This window comes from Balaenoptera borealis (genome assembly GCF_965194805.1).
Source record: "Balaenoptera borealis genome assembly, chromosome: 6".
NCBI lineage: Eukaryota > Metazoa > Chordata > Mammalia > Artiodactyla > Balaenopteridae > Balaenoptera > Balaenoptera borealis.
Genome location: NC_138863.1, coordinates 58,333,474 through 58,351,968, shown reverse-complemented (window position 1 = coordinate 58,351,968; position 18,495 = coordinate 58,333,474). Strand labels below are relative to the sequence as shown.

Below are 18,495 nucleotides of genomic sequence, written 5' to 3'. Positions count from 1 at the left end.
TGATAAAATATGGTGGCCGGGAAGAGAGAGTGTAGAGGAGAAGGGTGGGGGGGTGGTATACAGAATGCCATTTCAACAAACCTCTGGTAAGAAGAGGGCCACTAATAACTTAGGATGGCATGAGAGGGTTCTAACGCCCTCATACAGAATAGGAAAGCATGGCTGTAATCAGAGGGAAATGATCCAGGATTCAGGGGACAGGAAGGAACTAATGATACAAGACAGAGAAAAACGAATTCCCACACTTACTGTTTTTAACCCTCTTGCATTGTATCTTTTTGGAAACCACCTCAAATTCTTTCTGGAACAATGAGAGGTATTAATAAGTAATAAATAAAATTTTCCTTTTCTTTCCACTTAAAAATATGAATGCTGAAACTGTTGCTTATATCTGCTCTTCTAATGAATATACGAAAAGTAATAGGAACGCTCATGTAGCACACAAATTTCTTATTATGAGAGAAGGATTATATTGTTTTTATTTCTGACCTCTAAAAGGTTAAGTTAGCCATTTTCATACTGAATTCCTATTCAATTTGATTATGTTCGCTACTGTGAGGGGAAAGCACGAACAAAGCAAGCTACTTTATGTGCAATTCCTTTGTACTATTGAAATGAAAAGGAACAATAGTTTAATGAAGCGGAATTTGTTATCTAATTATACCAAATAATTTAGAAACATCTGCGGATGCTTAGTAATACTATATTTAAACCTCAAAGAATCTGCTCCCAGAGAGATTTCCATTTTATTCAAGCCTTTGCGAGCTTCCAGTTGGGGATTCCATATTAGAGTACGGAACCAAGGGATGGTATGATGGCACATTTACCGAATTTTTTTAAAAATGAAGAAATGAACAAAAAAATAATGAAAAATAGAGAGTGTGTATCATATGGATTTGGGCCTTAAAATTAACTTCCAAATTTAAGGAATACAGTAGACTACTGTAACATCATACATTCATTCAAACCTTTATTGTTTAGCTATTGAGTGGCTGCATCACAGTGGCAGTTGTTAAGGACAGAAAGAAATCCACAGCTTTCCCATTAAGGAACTTCACCTAATGGCGAAGATAGGACAATATAAACTAACCATTATATCACCACATGAAAAGTGGCAGGGCAGAGACATATATACAGCACTATGGAGGCAGAAAAGGTGTAACTAACTCACAAAGACCACACAGAAGAGATGACTATTCAAGCTGAGTTTTGCGAGATGTGTAGAGGGGGAGTGGGGCAAAGAAGGGCTTGAGCAATGATGCCAAAGCCACGCTGGGTACAATCCCTTCTGAAACTTCAAGCCCTTCAGCATGCCTGAAGCACAGACTCTGAGGAGGGGATAAGATATGAGGCCAAATAGGTAAGCAGCAGTCCTATCTTTTTTTTTTTTTTTGGCCTCACTGAGTGGCTTGTGGTTGGGATTGAACGCAGGCCACCGGAGTGAAAGCCCGGAATCCTAACCGCTAGGCCACCAGGGAACTCCCAGCAGCAGTCCTATCTTGCCAGCCTTATATGCAAACTAGGGAATTTGGACTTAATGGTGATGGGGACTCGCTGGAGGATTTCAGGTAGGGAAGTGAATTGTTAGACTAATAGATTTCTAAGAGGCAGGTTTGAGTTTCCAATTATGGACACTAATACAATAAGCAAGAATAACCCAAAATAATAAAGGAAGAAAAAAGATAAGTGTTTAAACTGATTCAAGGTTGTTCACAGGATAAGTGTATAGAGTGACAGTCCACTGTTACATGTTTATTCTTCGCTCGTTCACTTATTCACTCAATAAATTTGGATTGAGCACCTACTATGTGCCAGCCATTGAGCTCACAGTCCTTGATATACTTTAAGTGTCACGAGGGCTGAGGCTAGATCTGACTATATTCTGGATTACCTCCCAAAGGAGAAGTCAGCCTTGGCCAGTGTATTTTTTACATTTTCAGAGTGCACTAGAAAGTACCAAGTGCCCAGCACTATCAGAAATCTATCTGCTCTTCCCTGTACCTCCCTGAACCAGAGCTCTACCAGAGCATTCTCAGACAAAGTCTACAGTGGCATGTGACATGTATTTAGCCACACATACAAACAGAAATATTGCAGAGCCACTTTTTCAAGTGGGTCAACAGACTTGTGAAAAAAACAGAGAAACTCTGTTGGTCTTGGATCTTTGCTAATAGTTATCATAATAATATCAGTAACAATATTAGCTACTATGTATCTTCAACCACCTTGTTAAGGGAATTAATAGCCCCTGTTTACATATAAGGAAAATGAGACTAGGATTTACAGCTGACACTTGGCAGAGAAAGGACTAAACGTAGCTCTCTTACTCCAACATCTAAGCCCTTTCCTCTGCACTTCATGCTATGCAAGTATCCTCCACGAGCTTCCCATCTCACTCCGAGTAAAATCTGAAGTCCTAACCGTGCTTTACGGTCAGGGCCCTACATAATCTGTGACCCCCAACACTCCTCCCCCAGGTGTCTCTTTGCCTTCACCTCCTAGCACTTCCCCGGCTCACTCTGCTCCAGCCACGTTGCCCTTCTCCCTGTTTCTCAAAACTGCTGAGCAGCTCTATTTACAATAGCCAGGACACGGAAGCAACCTAAGTGTCCATCGACAGATGAATGGATAAAGAAGATGTGGCACATATATACAGTGGAATATTAGCCATAAAAAGAAACGAAATTGAGATATTTGTAGTGAGGTGGATGGGCCTAGAGTCTGTCATACAGAGTGAAGTAAGTCAGAAAGAGAAAAACAAATACCGTATGCTAACACATACATATGGAATCTAAGAAAAAAAAAAAAAGGTCATGAAGAACCTAGGGGTAAGACGGGAATAAAGACACAGACCTACTAGAGAATGGACTTGAGGATATGGGGAGGGGGAAGGGTAAGCTGGGACAAAGTGAGAGAGTGGCATGGACATATATACACTACCAAACGTAAAATAGATATAGCTAGTGGGAAGCAACCGCATAGCACAGGGAGATCAGCTCGGTGCTTTGTGACCACCTAGATGGGTGGGATAGGGAGGGTGGGAGGGAGGGAGACGCAAGAGGGAAGAGATATGGGAACATATGTATATGTATAACTGATTCACTTTGTTATAAAGCAGAAACTAACACACCATTGTAAAGCAATTATACTCCAATAAAGATGTTAAAAAAAAAAAAGAAAACTGCTGAGCACATCCCTGCCTTAAAGCCTGTTCCACGAGGTGATTCCCCATTTTCACAGGACTCTTTCCCTTACTTCCTTCTGGTCTCTGCTCAAAATCCACCTTTGCTGTGAGACCTTCCCTGCCCACTCTGCTGCATAGCTAGCCCCGTCCTCCTCACCCTGCTTCATTTTCCTTCACAGCATTAGCCCCCTGGCACATTACACATTTTTCTCTGTCACCATCCACTGCATAGATAAGTTCCTTGAGGACAGGAACTAATATATACCTGGCACATATTAGGCCCTCGATTCATCAAACAGATGAGTAAACAAATCACTAAACAGGAAAATACACCCCAGGCTACAGAGCTACTCCTCAGGAAAATTATGAAAGAGTAGGCTTCTTGTTTCTGCTTCCTTCTCCCACTCTATCATCCACTCCTCCCCCCTCACCCCAGATGTCCTGAGTTTTTATACTGCTTTGCTTATTACACCACCAACAACAACACAGGTCCCTCTTAGTAATGCCCCATCCTCCAAACAAAAACTTCCACCACTTTCTTTTCTCTTACAGTGTAGCACCCTCGGTCAAAACACTTGTTTGTCTTACTACTTTAAGATCTTCAGTCCATAAATTAAAATTGTTCTTCCATGCTATATGAAGATAAGTATCTATATTTAGCATGTTATTCTTTACAGGTAATACGCTAAAAAATCATGCTTTAATTTTAATATAATGGTGTAAAATTCATTTGCCATAAAAGGCCTGCAGGGTAAACATTTCAGTCAGGCAGATGTTTACATAACCCTCAAATGGACATCTACCCACATACCTGTTGTCTGTCCCCCCCTATTACAGGATACTTCAAATCCTAAAATCATCTCTGACAAAGTAATCTCACAGCCCTTAAGGAGCTGAAAAACAACATTCTGTATAAAAAGTACAAGACAGAAAGAATAAAGGCTGAAGCTATGTGTTAATCGCAGAAATGGGAAAATCAGGAAAGATTAGCAGTTTAAAGAGGACGCATTCCGTTTTTGAAATGTCAAGTTTGTGGTCATAAAAATCTATTCCAGTGGAGATAATATGTTTCTTGGACAACATCCTTTTTCTGCTTGCTTTACACCGTGAAATATACAAGGTCCAATGAAATCCAAAGGTAAAAAGTCCCAGTGGAAAGGGAAAGGAACCACTTTCAGCACAGCTGGATGAAACACAATGAGGTGGTCCCACGCCACCAAGCTGCTGGCGGCAGGCCTGGCCTGACTCATCTTCCCTTCTCCCCCAAACTACTCCATTGTCTGGCAGTAAGTCTTTCCAAGAAGTGCTTGCTTTTCTAAATTTAAAACAACCATTCAAAACAGGTAGGGGTATCTTAACGTATCAATTTTTAAGTTTGTTTTTTGTTCTTTGGGGAATAAAAGAAAAAAAAAAAAACTTTCTAAAAACATGGAGAGTTCTAAAGCTTCCTGTATGTAAAACCACTCTTTTAAAAATAGTATTTTCTGAATGAAGTTTTTTCTATTTGCAATCCATGGTGTCTGGCTCTTTTAATCTAACGGTTTGGCATCAGACATTATTTTATGGTTTTGAATATAATACAGAAAGTCACAAGAGAAGCATTAATTCAATTTGGCAAGTATCTTTTGACTTCCTAATGTGTGCAAGATTCTGTGCAAAAGAAGGTGCTGGAACAAAAGTGATCAGCTTATATCCTGAACAAATTAGCTGTTACTCAACAACAATAACAACAACAAATTAAAAATAAATAAAAATAAAAATAGTATTTTCTGTTTTTACAGTTTAAGTGAAGTAAATTTTCCTTCTATTCAATCTGATTTCCTACCCTCCCCCCATGATTTTATTAATACAATCTTATATTGAGATGAAATCACATACCATAAAATTCACCCTTTTAGAGTACACAAAGCAGTGGTTTTAGTATATTCACAAAGTACTCATCCTGCTTTTTAAATATAAGGAGCTAAATTAGGAATGTATATTTGTAACTTTATTTTATCAGACATGATTCTTTTTTTAATATCAGTTTTCAATATAAAATATGGTTACATCATTCTGCTTTCTTAGTTTTTCCTACTCTGTTTTTTAAGTACAGTAGGATAATATTAATAAATAAAAAAATCAAAGTTTATGGGAATCATTTTCTATGTAAGAATGACTTATGACCGGTAATTGGTTGCAAAGGCCAGACTCGAGAATTTGTCTTTCATCGGGTTTGCAAAGCAAGTTCAGTGACTTCATTTAGATTATATATTGCAGATAAAAAGTTCTTTAAAGGTGCTGTTACTGGCACTTTATAAGAGTGAGAAAACATCAATTACCCATATCAAAGGATATTATCATTACTAGAGGGACTTCTGAGAAAAGCTGCACACACCCCAGCCCCAGCAAGGAACTCTGTGTCACGGCTGCTCTCAAGATGAAGCAAACTGTTAATACTTAAGTTAAATCAATCTGGTGAAAAACATAGCTTACTATCCTTATGTCATTCCTTCAGAACTATTATTATATATATTATATTATATATAAAGCACAACCAAACAGTATTTTTCTGCCTAACTAATAATCTTAAGATTGCTTTAGATTAGTCTAAAACATGTATTCTCAATGGGGATAAGAATGCCCTCAAGGGAGCAAAACTTAGCTTCTGGGAGTCAAAAAACTTTACTCTTTTTATGCATAAAGCAGACAAACATACAGTCCATAAACAGAGTCTCATGGAGAAAACAATTAAGAAAAAATGTCTAAAAGCCTTCTTACAGAGGGTAATTTAAAAAAAAAGAAGGTTGAAAAATACTGATCTAAAAGAAACTGAAACTCTTCTTGAAAATATGTCAAATGTTTGTAATTACACATATCACTATCTTCTATCTTCAAAGATTAGAATGCTTATAGGATGGTTATTTGCAGGGACAGATGTGCCTCAAAAGACTGCATAACCAACATTCCTCTTACACTGTACACAGATGGTGACTAACAGAGTTGTAACAACTATAATTCTTTTATCTCTCTTACATAGTACCAAGTCTCCAAACATTAAAAGAAAAAATTTTAAGCTGAGATGTTAACTTTTTGACACCAGTTAAAGAAGGAATATGCACAAGTACTTAAATAAGGATGGTGATTTTAATGACAGCTGAAAAGATGAAACATTCTAAAAAAACTGGCTGGGCTCTCACCATCGGACCACCCTGCTGCTTAGGTAACTCCCTCTCATATTCCTTGATGAGCAATGTCTAAAAAATTAAAATGTCAGCAGAGAGTGTATTCAAGTGGGAGTTTCCTATAAAATTAGCTTTTTGTCAAATAAATCGTACTGAAAATATACAGTTGTCTTTTTAAAAATACATTTTAATGCCAGGACAGTCATGGAAATCAGAACATTTCCTAACTGTATCACAAAGAATACTCCTTTCCCATTTAACTGCTCCAAAGGATCTCTGCCAAGATGCCCATAGGCAGGTGTGTCAGGATAGTGAAAGATGCCAAAAAGAGCAGCATAATGAAAGGTTTCCATGGCAGGAGAAGAGTGTGAGGAAAGAACGTAAGAAATTACAGTGTAATCCTAAATATTAGAAGTGATCTATGGCAGTGATGATGGTGAATAAATGGTAAGAAGAAAAAAAGGCGGGGAGCAGGGGCAATGTCAGAGCCAATTCTACCCAGGTAGAGAAGAGAGTTATTCAGGTTTAGCTAGCCTAGCTGAAGTGCAACTGAGTTCCCAAACTCATCAGTTGGCCGGGCTATAAACCAGAGCTCCGTTTAGCTATAAATGACAGGAATTCCTGCCAAGGGATGACCTGACAGGATGCTTTTTCCTCAGCTCTGGCAGTGGTTACTTTGGGGAGGCTTAGGTAGAAACTCTATGGAGCTCTGACCTTGATGGCTGAAAAGTCACACCTGTCTAGTTTCTTGTTCCTACCTTCTCTTCACCATCTCTTAGAACTTTATATCATTGTTCCTCGGTTCTAGGTTGGTTATTAAGAAGGGATATGAGGTACTTCTAAGACCAATTATTTAAATAGTACTATCTAAAATAAAATCTATTTCTTCTAACCCTTGCGGACTGCTCTTAACATATTCAAAAAGCTATTTTGAACTGGGCAAGTTTGAGCAAATCTAGTATTTATCATTAATATAATAGTCCTTAAACTTGAATGTGCCTTAGAATCACAGGGGAGTTCCTTTAAAATCCCCTTCCTCTAAAAATGCAGATTCGTGCTCGCTTCAGCAGCACATATACTAAAATTGGAACGACACAGAGATGTTCATTGCTGCTCTATTTATGATAGCCAGGACATGGAAGCAACCTAAGTGTCCATCGACAGATGAATGGATAAAGAAGATGTGGCACATATATACAATGGAATATTACTCAGCCATAAAAAGAAATGAAATTGAGTTATTTGTAGGGAGGTGGATGGACCTAGAGTCTGTCATACAGAGTGAAGTAAGTCAGAAAGAGAAAAACAAATACCGTGTGCTAACACATATATAAGGAATCTAAAAAAAAAAAAAAAGTTATGAAGAACCTAGGGGCAAGATAGGAATAAAGACGCAGACGTACAGAATGGACTTGAGGACACGGGGAGGGGGGAGGGTAAGCTGGGACGAAGTGAGAGAGTGGCATGGACATATATACACTACCAAATGTAAAATAGATAGCTAGTGGGAAGCAGCCGCATAGCACAGGGAGATCAGCTCAGTGCCTTGTGACCACCTAGAGGGGTGGGATAGGGAGGGTGGGAGGGAGACGCAAGAGGTAAGAGATATGGGGATATATGTATATGTATAGCTGATTCACTTTGTTATACAGCAGCAACTAATACACCATTGTAAAGCAATTACCCTCCAATAAAGATGTTAAAATAAATAAAAAATAAATAAAAATAATAAAAATAAAAATGCAGATTCTGTGGGTCTCTGGGCAAAGGAATCGACATTTTTAACCGACATCTCAGATGACTGATGAGTGGTGTGCAGCCACACTCTTGACATCAACTGCTGCTCTATCGTTACTGAGAAAATAGCCTCTGCACACAGATATACTTTGCTTTACAACAGAGAAATGTTCTTAAAAATTGTAACCAAATTGGATTTTGTAAACTAAATTCTATATTCCCACAAGATGACTTTAAAATTTTAAAGATGTTTTATTCATCCTGAGGGGTGGGAGTGGTTTCTTGTACCTTCTTCTAGAGGTCAAATTCCAAGCTCTTCCATTCCTCACCTCTACCTCAGTAGTTAAAGATTTAATAATTTAGGAATCCATTTAAAAGAGCCTCATCACATACCCCATGTCTCCCCAATTTATCTGTTTTATTCATCGAGAATGTCAGTCTTTTAAAAGTCGTTGATTCGTAAATCTTATCTTTCAAAACAAACCTTGAAAATGCAGACTATCTCTTCAGGAAGGAAAGTCAAAAATAGCTTTAAAGAGAATTTACTGCAGTAGATTTTACTACTATATATTAGCTACAACAATGTAAGATATATGCTTCTTCAAAGGAAAATATCAACTATGAGTAAAGCCATCATTTTTAACTTCTATACCAAAAGAAGTCCACACTTAAGGAAATGCTTCTACTAAGTAATGCATATTTGATACAAGGTACTGAAAAACAAGAGATTTTTATTATTTCTTTCAGAGAAAGAAGAAACATTTTTAAAACACTCATGGAGAACCACCAAATAAGAAATGTCATTTCTAGTACTGTGGGTATTTGGGCAAAGTAAGCATAATCCCAGACTGAAGATTGACAGACTATGTCCTAGGCTCAGTTTTGCCACAAAAGGGCCATGTGACCTTGGGAAATAACCTCTCCGGGTCTAAATTTAATTTGAAAAATAAGATTGTTAACTAAAAGTAATTCTTTGATTTCAGCAGATTAATTCACTCTGAAGTATTTACATCAAAAAGCATTGTGGTATGTGATGCCTGTAACGTGCTTGATCAAATGACATTATTAAAATGTAACTGGAAACTTGATATTGTGAGTAACTCACTAAGACTGTCCTTGTAGCTATCAGGTATGTATCACTGGACTTTCCTCCTTTGAAAAACTGAATACTTTGACCATCTAAATTTTCACATATTGAGTTTTCTTAAAGCAAGGTACGTAAGTACCACAGTCTGTTTCTGTAAAAGAAAATAAAGTATTTTTTCAGTCCTTCTTTCCAACCCATTGTCATTACAGACTCTGGGGAAAAACAAAACAAAACAAAAAAACCTTTAAGTCTTAACCACTGAAATAATGTTACAGTAATTACACCACAGAAATAACACTTTTGTAAAATACTCAAAGATATTCACCTGAGACTACTTACCTTCAGTACCAACTTTCTTCTGTCTACTCTATTTGTTAGAGCAACATTTTCAATTTTAGCAAATATTAAAATAAATTCACCACTCATTCTTGTTTCCAAAGGAATATACCGAGTCCAAAAAATTACCCCCAAATCCAACAGGAATCAACACAGGCATCTGACAATTCCAGGGAGGCTGGGATGCACAGACATCTTGTTCAAAATGAATAAACTTTCCAGGACCTTTATTTACCGACTTGAGAAACATAGGTTTGGAAACAACCAGCTAACTTCGCTCCCAAGTTGACATCTTCGAGAATCCTCCGTTTACAAAACACCCAGGACCTCAGAGCCTCCCTGCCCAGAATTGGCAAGGGGAGCACACGCCCATCGGCCCTGCCTGGAGAGGAAACAATGGGAGAGGCGCGAGGGAGCGAGCCCGGGGCCCCGAGCGGCCCAAGTCCGCGGCCCCGGCCCGCGCCCGACACCGCCTGCGGCGTCCCCTCCCCAGGCGCCCCGGCCCCCGGCCCCGAGCCCCGCGGCGCGGCCCACCTGCGGCGGCGCGACCAAAGGGCTGCACTTACCAAACAGGGTCAGGGCCATTGTAAAGGCGCTTGCCAACCGCTCGCCGCCGCCCGCCGGTCCACGCGCTCCTTCCAGGCCGGCCGGAGATCACCGCATCGGCCCGATGCGCTCACACCTCGGAGCGAGCGGGGAGTCGGAGGGGCGTGGTGGGGGCGCGGGCGCGCGAGGAGGCTGCAGGCCGGGAGGCAGGGCACCGCTGCAAGAAAAAGTTATTTACGCGTTATTGTCAGGCGCACCCGGACAAGGGGGGACCCGCTAGCCCTCGGCGAGCCGGCACTTGTCGCTGCCATTTGTGCACTACGCGGAGCGCGCGCGGGCGCCGGTACCTGCGAGGCGGGGAGGCTTGGCCGCGGCGCAATGGCAGGAGGAGAGGCGGCGCCGCAGTGGCGGCGGCGGCGGCGGCGGCGGGGAGAGGAGCAGTCTCGCAGAGCCCCCGGCGGGGCGCGCTCACTCTGCATCCCGCGGCCTCGCAGACGCCATCTTGCGATAGCGTCTCCCACTGGATCTGCCGCCGCGCCTCCTCCCGTCTCCCCCTAGGGCGGCGTAGCCCTGTGCGTTCCCATGGCAACGAGCGCGCGCGGGCGCCGGGGGCGCGCGCCCCTCCTGCCCCGGGCCGCTGGGAGCCGCCTGGGCCGCCCGGGAGGCGGCCTCCTGGAGCCAGGGAGGGGCGGGGCAGTGTGCGTTTTAGCTGAAATCCCCGGTTTTTTCTTGAATGGGATTTGTGGAGGCGCAGAGAGAAGCTGTTACTCGAAAGAAGAGTCACTGGAGGATGCTCCGTGAACACAAGGACCCAGCCAGGGTCATCTGGGGATCGGGTTCGTTTGAGGATATATCTCTCGCCCGGCGCCTCCGGGGTTAACCGAGAGTCTGGAGCCCTTGACGTGAAGCTATAGGACACCGGGAAGGGAGCCTAGAGTCGAACAGAAGCACTGAATGTTGCTTTCCTCTCCATTTGGACTTAGGAGTCACTAAGAGTAGTTCTGGTCAGATTGTCGTCGGTTAAAAAGCATCTGGGAATACCTAAAATCATTTGTTATAAGTGCTTAAACCTAATTTTCTTCTTTTTACTTTACACCTCTTTGATATTGCCTCAGGAAAAAAATCAACATTTCTCGCCGATTGGCACTTCTTTACCACAAAAGATTGTTCCCCTGAGCTTTTTGCATTTATCTGATAATCACTGGCAACATCCCTCTTTCTGTGATGTTCTCTGATCGCCTCTGTCCTTGCCTTAATTAACGAGAAGCCATATAACGCCTTGAGATTATCAGCCAAAAGATGTTACTGAAAAGCTCAGTTATGATGGTTTTTGTCGTTTTCATTTAATGTATTCAAAAATTCAGTATTCCCTAGTTGCTATGATTGTTTCCTGGGGTTTTTTGTTTTGTTTTTGTATTTAACCCTCCTTTTTTCTTGTTTCTCTGCTTAGGGATTTGATACTATTTTAGCATCTAATCATGTAGATTTTCTCTTTGGTTCTCATTTCTTCCTGGCTGCATCTTTCCTCTTTCAGTTCCTCAGGTTCCCTAATGTCATTTTCCTCTTCTCTCTACTTTTCAACTAATTCTTTTAAGAATATTATATCAATATCTTCTATTTAATTTATCTTGAGGGTCAAAATCGTTATAAAAATGAAAATTACTACTTCAAATAGAACCACAGTTAATTCATCATCCTTTCACAGCAGACTCAAAGATCAGAAGAAAAAGAAAAGCAGGTTGGAAGGAGGAGCCAGCCTTTTGTTTCACATCAGTTACCTCAAGAAAAAAAGAAATAGTAGAATAATTCAACATCAGTGGGCAAATATTTAAGATGCTATATGTTTGAAATTTTCTGATGTAGTAAAATGGCTCTCCTTTAGCCACTAATACCAGAATAAATCTTGAAATCCCCAGAATTTTAAATCTTTAATGAAAAGGACTCGATTTTGAACAGGCTTTCTGCTCGTGAAAAATTACAAACACACAGCTCATGAAGATAAATGAGACACTCAAGAAGGCTTTGTGGGACAGACTTTAGAACTGTGTAAAGATTTCTGCTGATCTGCTCACAACTAGATAAAGCAAAAACTAAAAACACCATTTACTCTCTCAATCAGAGGTCCCCAAACTTTTGGGTACCTAATTTCCCTTTGAGGGTCAATGAAAATACTGTCTCTCTTCCTAGAAAAATGTTTATGTGTATACATACAGTCACCAAAATTTTTTCGCACAATTTCAGGGGGATTATAGACTATTCAGAGACCTTAGGTTAGCCTCCAGATATCCTTTTTAATCTAGGAAAGTTTTTGCCTTTATAATTAAATTTTTTTAAAATTCCCCTTTCATATAGAAGCATGGAATTTTGAACAGAAAGGGACCAAACCCCCCAATATACAGATAAGGAATCTGAGGGTGCAGTGGTCAAAAGAGTTTCCCAAATGTGCACACATTTAGTAGCTTTTACATTTACATATAGTAGCAGAACTAATAGGAAAATCTTAGGCATCTGGTGTTCTCCCTGACCACCTCTCCCACTCTCCACCCCCCACCTATTTACAGGGTACATGGTTTGAATTTAAAAAGAAAAATCTGTTTAGTATTAGAAGCAGAGTTGCAAGGGCAGGGGGGGTTTCCTCAACCATTTTACATGTTTGGGTCTTCGTGTAGTTTGGGAAGTTGAATTTTGTCCAAAAGAATCTTTCTTCATGTGCTCTTCAACTCCCAACTATGTGCCCAATCAGGCTAAGAGGCGCTTTTCTCCCTCTTTGTTAAGCTCTCTTTGAGAGGTAACAGAGCATCAAGGTTTTGATGCTACAGCTCAGCTTGTTGGTAATTCTCTCTATGCTTTGGAGAGATATCCTAGGGGTGAGTCAGAGGGAAATTAACAGTCCTGTGCTCAGACTTGGCCTCCCGTTGTACAGCCAAGCTTTGGCTGGACCACCTTTGCACTCACTAGTTACGGCTGATCACAGCTGAATCCTGGTGACAGTCTCAGCTTGTGCTCAGGTGGGGACCATCTTCTCCTCCCCTTCCTCTTTTCCATACAAGTCTTATCACCCCCACACCCAACACACACACACACACACACACACACACACACACACACACACACACACACACACACCAAGATGTTTTTAGGATACTGTACTATTTAAAACAATACAGCTGAATGTTGCCGTGTTTCCCTTTTTAAGCATCTAGCTTTCCACAAGTCTTTCTTTCAATTGACTTCCTAATGGTTTTATCCTCTAACAAAATGCTTTCTATACTTGATCAAAGTGCTATGTCTTGAAAATAGTATTCATTTTTATAATATTGTATTATCCAATGAGGAATAGAGTGTGTTTCTTTTCTCACTTAGCTGGAAATTAAGGAGTAGGCTTTCTGCTACAGATTCAATGTAAGGAAGGGTGTTAACCACTTGGGGGTGATTATTATGGGTGGTGCCTTAGACTGTTTATTAACAGGGCAAAAAATGAATTGACTTTTCAAAACATTTATGTTTTCATTCAAAGATTTAATTTTGTGCTTAAAATGTAAGCACCTAGAAGGGCCAGATTTGTTTGCTCTGTTGCTAAATAGTTGTTCAATTTTCAGACCTATGTTATACTCTTTCTGGTTCTTGTCTTCCTCATTTGTAAAATAAAGGAATGGGACTAAGTTATCTCTAATGTTCCTTTTAGGTTTGGCTGTCATTCTATGACATTTTAAAAATATATAAATCAACTGGATTATGGATAAAACAGAAGGAGGCTTTTTTATTTGAATATTCAATATATTTCAGTGTTGGTATATCTAGTGAATTTAAGCATCTTATGTTACAGTTTCATAAATACCTAGTATGACTAAGAAGTTATATTTTATTAAAACACTGATACTGTGATTTCATCTGCAGTATGTTATACTGATGTTATATTTATTGTATAGAGAGCAACCTTTTTTTCAGGTTTAACAAGATTAAAATTAAAAAGATGCACCAAACAATCCATTTCAAATCTACTAAAAACGGTTTCTCATTTTTATTTAAGTTTTGTTGACTAAACAGAACTTAGACAACCCTTGAAAATTTTTTTCTACATTTTAAACTAATGACTTATCACAAGTGTTTTGGGTTTTCTTTTTGTTACTCATTTAGCTTCATTCCCATTGGTAAACATTGATTTGTTCCTCGGTTTTGAATGAAACAGAAATTAATGAGGCAGTTTCTGCCTCACAATAACAAGTTAAAATTATAGCACTTTATCATGTCAACACAGCTTTAAGCACTAGGAATACCAGTGCTATTAGCACAGTTCCCAAAATAGTGCAGAAGGTTTGCTGTTGAAAAAATCAGAGTGTATTTCTGCTGTGATAGAAAATTCTTCTATTCCTCCTCAGTTATACTGATTAAGGTTTAAATTATTTATTTAAAATATTCACTATAGGGACTAACCTGGCAATCTGGTGGTTAAGACTCCAAGCTTCCACTACTGGGGGTACAGGTTCCATCCCTGGTCAGGGAACTAAGATCCTGCATGCAGTGAGCCACGGCCAAAAAATTTCAAAAATAAAAAATAAAATATTCACAATATGTGACATTCTCTCCTATGTTTATGTTACCAGTTGAAGTATTTAATTCCATAGTGTGGATTCATTTAGAGTAGATTTGGTCTGTTTTTAATACTGTTTTCCTTAAACATTTAATCTGGACGAATCCCCCCCCCCTTTTATCTGAGGCTTACCTGATGTTTGCATGGAATTTCATGATTCATAAATAGCACTTTCACTGGGCAAGGCCATTTGCTTTGTAACAGAGGCAGCATTTACTCTGAATCTAAGGATTTAGACCATGAAGCTGTTTAGGGAGAAAAAAGAATATTTATGTCATAAGCTGTAAAATTGGCCTTCAAGCTTATAATTCAAATTAATGTTTACGAGAGTTAATTGTGTTCTACTGACCACCAGAGGGTGTCTAAATTTTATCCATAAGAGTAATTTTGGATCTTAGAAATGAAGTAAAATTTGGAAAATACATAAGGATCCTTAAGAATTGAAAACTTTTTCAGTTCCCCTCCATAGTGTTTCTTATAGTAGCAGAAGATAATCCCACCAAAATCGTGCTAAAAGGGGAGGTGGCTATTGGCTGGTTGGGCACCAATTTGGAACTGCATGTTACTGAAGAATTGCACATTACACAACAGTGTTTGCTCAGTCTTCATTATATCACTTCCAACGTTGTAGAAGGGCCATGTGTGTGTGTTTGTGTGTGTGTGTGTGTGTGAAGAGGTATGAAGAGAGAGGAAATTGAAATTCAAAAGCAGAATGAAAAGGTTTTCTATCCCTGTCTTAGGGTAATGGATTTCTTGTTAATTGCTCAGCTTGAAGAGGAAATTTTAGTTCAGTAGGTGATGGGACCATAGATATTACTATGAACCCTAGGTTAGAACCTTCTGAAAGCCACTGGTCCTATTTTTTAAATTTTGTGGTAGAATTTATTTTGACAGATCAAAATGACCACTGGTTTCAAGTGATCAGGAAAAAAGAAAGGGTAAAAGAGGTCTGTTTTTAATTTGTTTTGAAAACACGTTTAAAAGAATACTTATTTCCTGGTAAATAGTATAGCAGAGCTTTTGGAAATTTTTTTATGGGTTTAAAATCAAATACGTTTTCCAATACACACCAGATTAAAAAGTACAGCAATTATGGCTCCTCTCAAGTAAAAGTTTTTGTTCTGAACTATAATCATGTTATAGTACTTTAAGCCAGCATTTCCATTTGTGTGTATTTTTCTGAGGTCACCAGGCATAACTAATGCACAGTGTAGCTAAAAGTCTATTTGACTTGAGCAGTTGGATTTCTGCCAGATTTCGTTTTCAATAGGGTATAAGAAGATTCGGCTACAAATCAAATATCCTTGACACGGCCATGGTTTTTCAGGTGAATGTGGGTGTCCACAATAAGATGACTTATTCAAGTTGATTACATTGTGAGTTATAAATCAGCAAAATAGCTATGAACTCTGGGTGAGAATTACACAATCTCTAATTGAATAACAGAGCTGAAAAAGAGGGAAGTGTATTTCCATGATTAAAAACACAGTCTGGGCTCAAACCTTGTCTACCCCTGTGATGGATTTTTCACAAAGCTCCTTTGTATACTATTGTAAAATAGGACTTGTATTAAACATTTAAGACAATGTACTGATTGGAATTTATCCATCCATCCTTCATCCAATCAACAAGTATTTACTGAGTACTTGTGATATACCAGGCATTATGCTAGATTCTGGCAAAGGAGTCAACAATGTATAAAACATGTATCCAGATCTTTAAAAATTTGCAGCCCCTGGGGATAAGAGTCATAAATGAGACAATGACAGGGCCACAAGAGGTGTACAGATAAAATATCGTGGGAGTTCAGAAGAGAGAAAGATTATTTCCAGCTGATGAGATAGATGAAGTCTTCATGAGGAATGAAGCTTTGAGGTATGGACAGGAATTAGGCAACCAGAAGAAAGAAAGGGAGAGGTGAGGTTTAGGTAAGAGGAAAGAGGTAGACAATCATAAGAGAAGAATGGTGGGCAGGACAGTTTAGCTGTAGCAAGGACTCATGGGAGAAGAGGCTAGGGACATATGTAGAAGGCCAAGCTGTTGCATTGATGCTTATTATGTTATCTGAACCCTGCCAGCTTTTTCAAGAACTTGAGGCAACAAGAAGTGTAAATGCATTATGTAAAACTCTGGTCTCAATTTTTTTTTTTTTTTACACTTTTTGGTCGCGCTGCACGGCATGTGGGATCAGAATCTTAATTCCCCAACCAGGGATGGAACCTGTGCCCACTGCAGTAGAAGCGTGGAATCTTAACCGCTGGACCATCAGGGAAGTCCCTGGTCTCAAATTTTTTATTGCCCTATTTTCCAGTAACAAATTGAGTACCCACCAATATGTGTGTGTGTGTGTGTGTGTGTGTGTGTGTGTGATATTGCTGTACACTTACAACTTAAGGCATAATAGCACAATATACCCTTAAGGTGAGGTTTATCATTAATGATATAAATCCACGTTTTAAAGTCTTTTTGAGGGACTTCCCTGGTGGCGCAGTGGTTAAGAATCCGCCTGCCAGTGCAGTGGACACAGATTTGAACCCTGGTCCAGGAGGATCCCACATGCCACAGAGCAACTAAGCCCGTGTGCCACCACTACTGAGCCTGCACTCTAGAGCCCACGAGCCACAGCTACTGGGCCTGCGCTCCGAAACTACTGAAGCCCTCGTGCTCTAGGGCCCGCCTGCCACAACTACTGAGCCCACGCACCAAGACTACTGAAGCCCACGCGCCTAGAGCCCGTGCTCTGCAACAAGAGAAGCCACCGCAATGAGAAGCCTGCTTACCGCAACAAAGAGTAGCCCCCGCTCACTGCCACTAGAGAAAGCCCGCATGCAGCAATGAAGACCCAATGCAGCCAAAAATAAAAATTAAAAATAAAGTCTTTTCGATAATTTCTGATTTTTTGGTCAACTTCCAGTCAGATCCTACTATGTCATTATTATTTTACTTATGGCTGACAAAGGGCTTGCACCAAGTATAGGAGTCATGTAGGTTCTGCAATTTATTTTATGTTTACTTGTGCTAGTATTGTTAGTATGATTTTCAGAGCATGGTTTCTTTGAAAGGATTTTTTAAGACAGCTGTCCACTTGGTAAAGATTAGTTTAGTTAAAAAGCATATAACAAACCCATAAATCCAATTAACTTAGTCACATAAATAGCAGTAAGTTGCAATGAGCTAAATGAGAAAAGATGAGTCAACTGCATTGTCAACCCCACCTCATCATGGAACTCCCTTTCCTCCCTCAGGATAACTTGCACATAATGCATGTGATATGGGGTTTTCCAACATACAAACTGAGTAAGGGAATCTGTGTTACTCTGTACATAAAATACTAATAAAGCTTAATTTTCTCCTCATTTAGAAAACTAATAACTATACATAGAAGTTCTACTTTTTCTTTCCACGAGACAATGGAAGTCTTGCATACCCCTTGGGGTATGCACACTCTACTTTGGAGATTGCTGGTATAGATACTGGAAACCAGGGCAAATATCTGTGCAGAGCTATGGTCAGTGCTGACCTTCAGAAGGATGAATCTGAGATCTGTGTGTGAAGACAGAGAGAGGAGAGTGGCTCCTAGTTCAAGCTCTACCCACCTGATATTGCAATTGTCAATTCCAACTTCTAAGATTTCTGGTCTCAACTTTGAGTGAGCCTAGCTTTCAACAAGTTCCAGGAGATATCACCCAAAACCCCTAATATCCATGGGAAATGAGGCTAAACTTTAGAGAGTTAGGCCTCAGAGAGAGGCCTTAGAGAATAGAGAGAGAACACTAGCCATAAAAAGATGAAAGCCTAGCACTAGAGTGGACCCTTCCACAACTAAGAAACTAAGCATGGTAGAAGAAAG

At 39.8% G+C, this 18,495-nt stretch overlaps 1 protein-coding gene across 4 annotated transcripts in view; it reads right to left on the bottom strand.

Moving 5' to 3' along the window:
* Positions 1-10,610, bottom strand: part of CHN1 (chimerin 1) — a 202,322-nt gene extending 191,712 nt beyond the window's left edge. Inside the window, exons 1-2 of one of the 4 annotated variants that reach the window (XM_082397737.1) lie at positions 10,402-10,610; positions 10,075-10,271 (exon numbers count right to left, since the gene is read on the bottom strand). In XM_082397737.1, coding sequence (XP_082253863.1) covers positions 10,075-10,093 — 19 coding nt within the window. In that variant the 5' untranslated portion in view covers positions 10,094-10,271; positions 10,402-10,610. The remainder of the gene's footprint in view (positions 1-10,074; positions 10,272-10,401) is intronic. The other 3 variants (XM_082397738.1, XM_082397739.1, XM_082397740.1) reach the window with 3 other exon arrangements.
* Between the last annotated feature and the right edge of the window lie 7,885 nt (positions 10,611-18,495).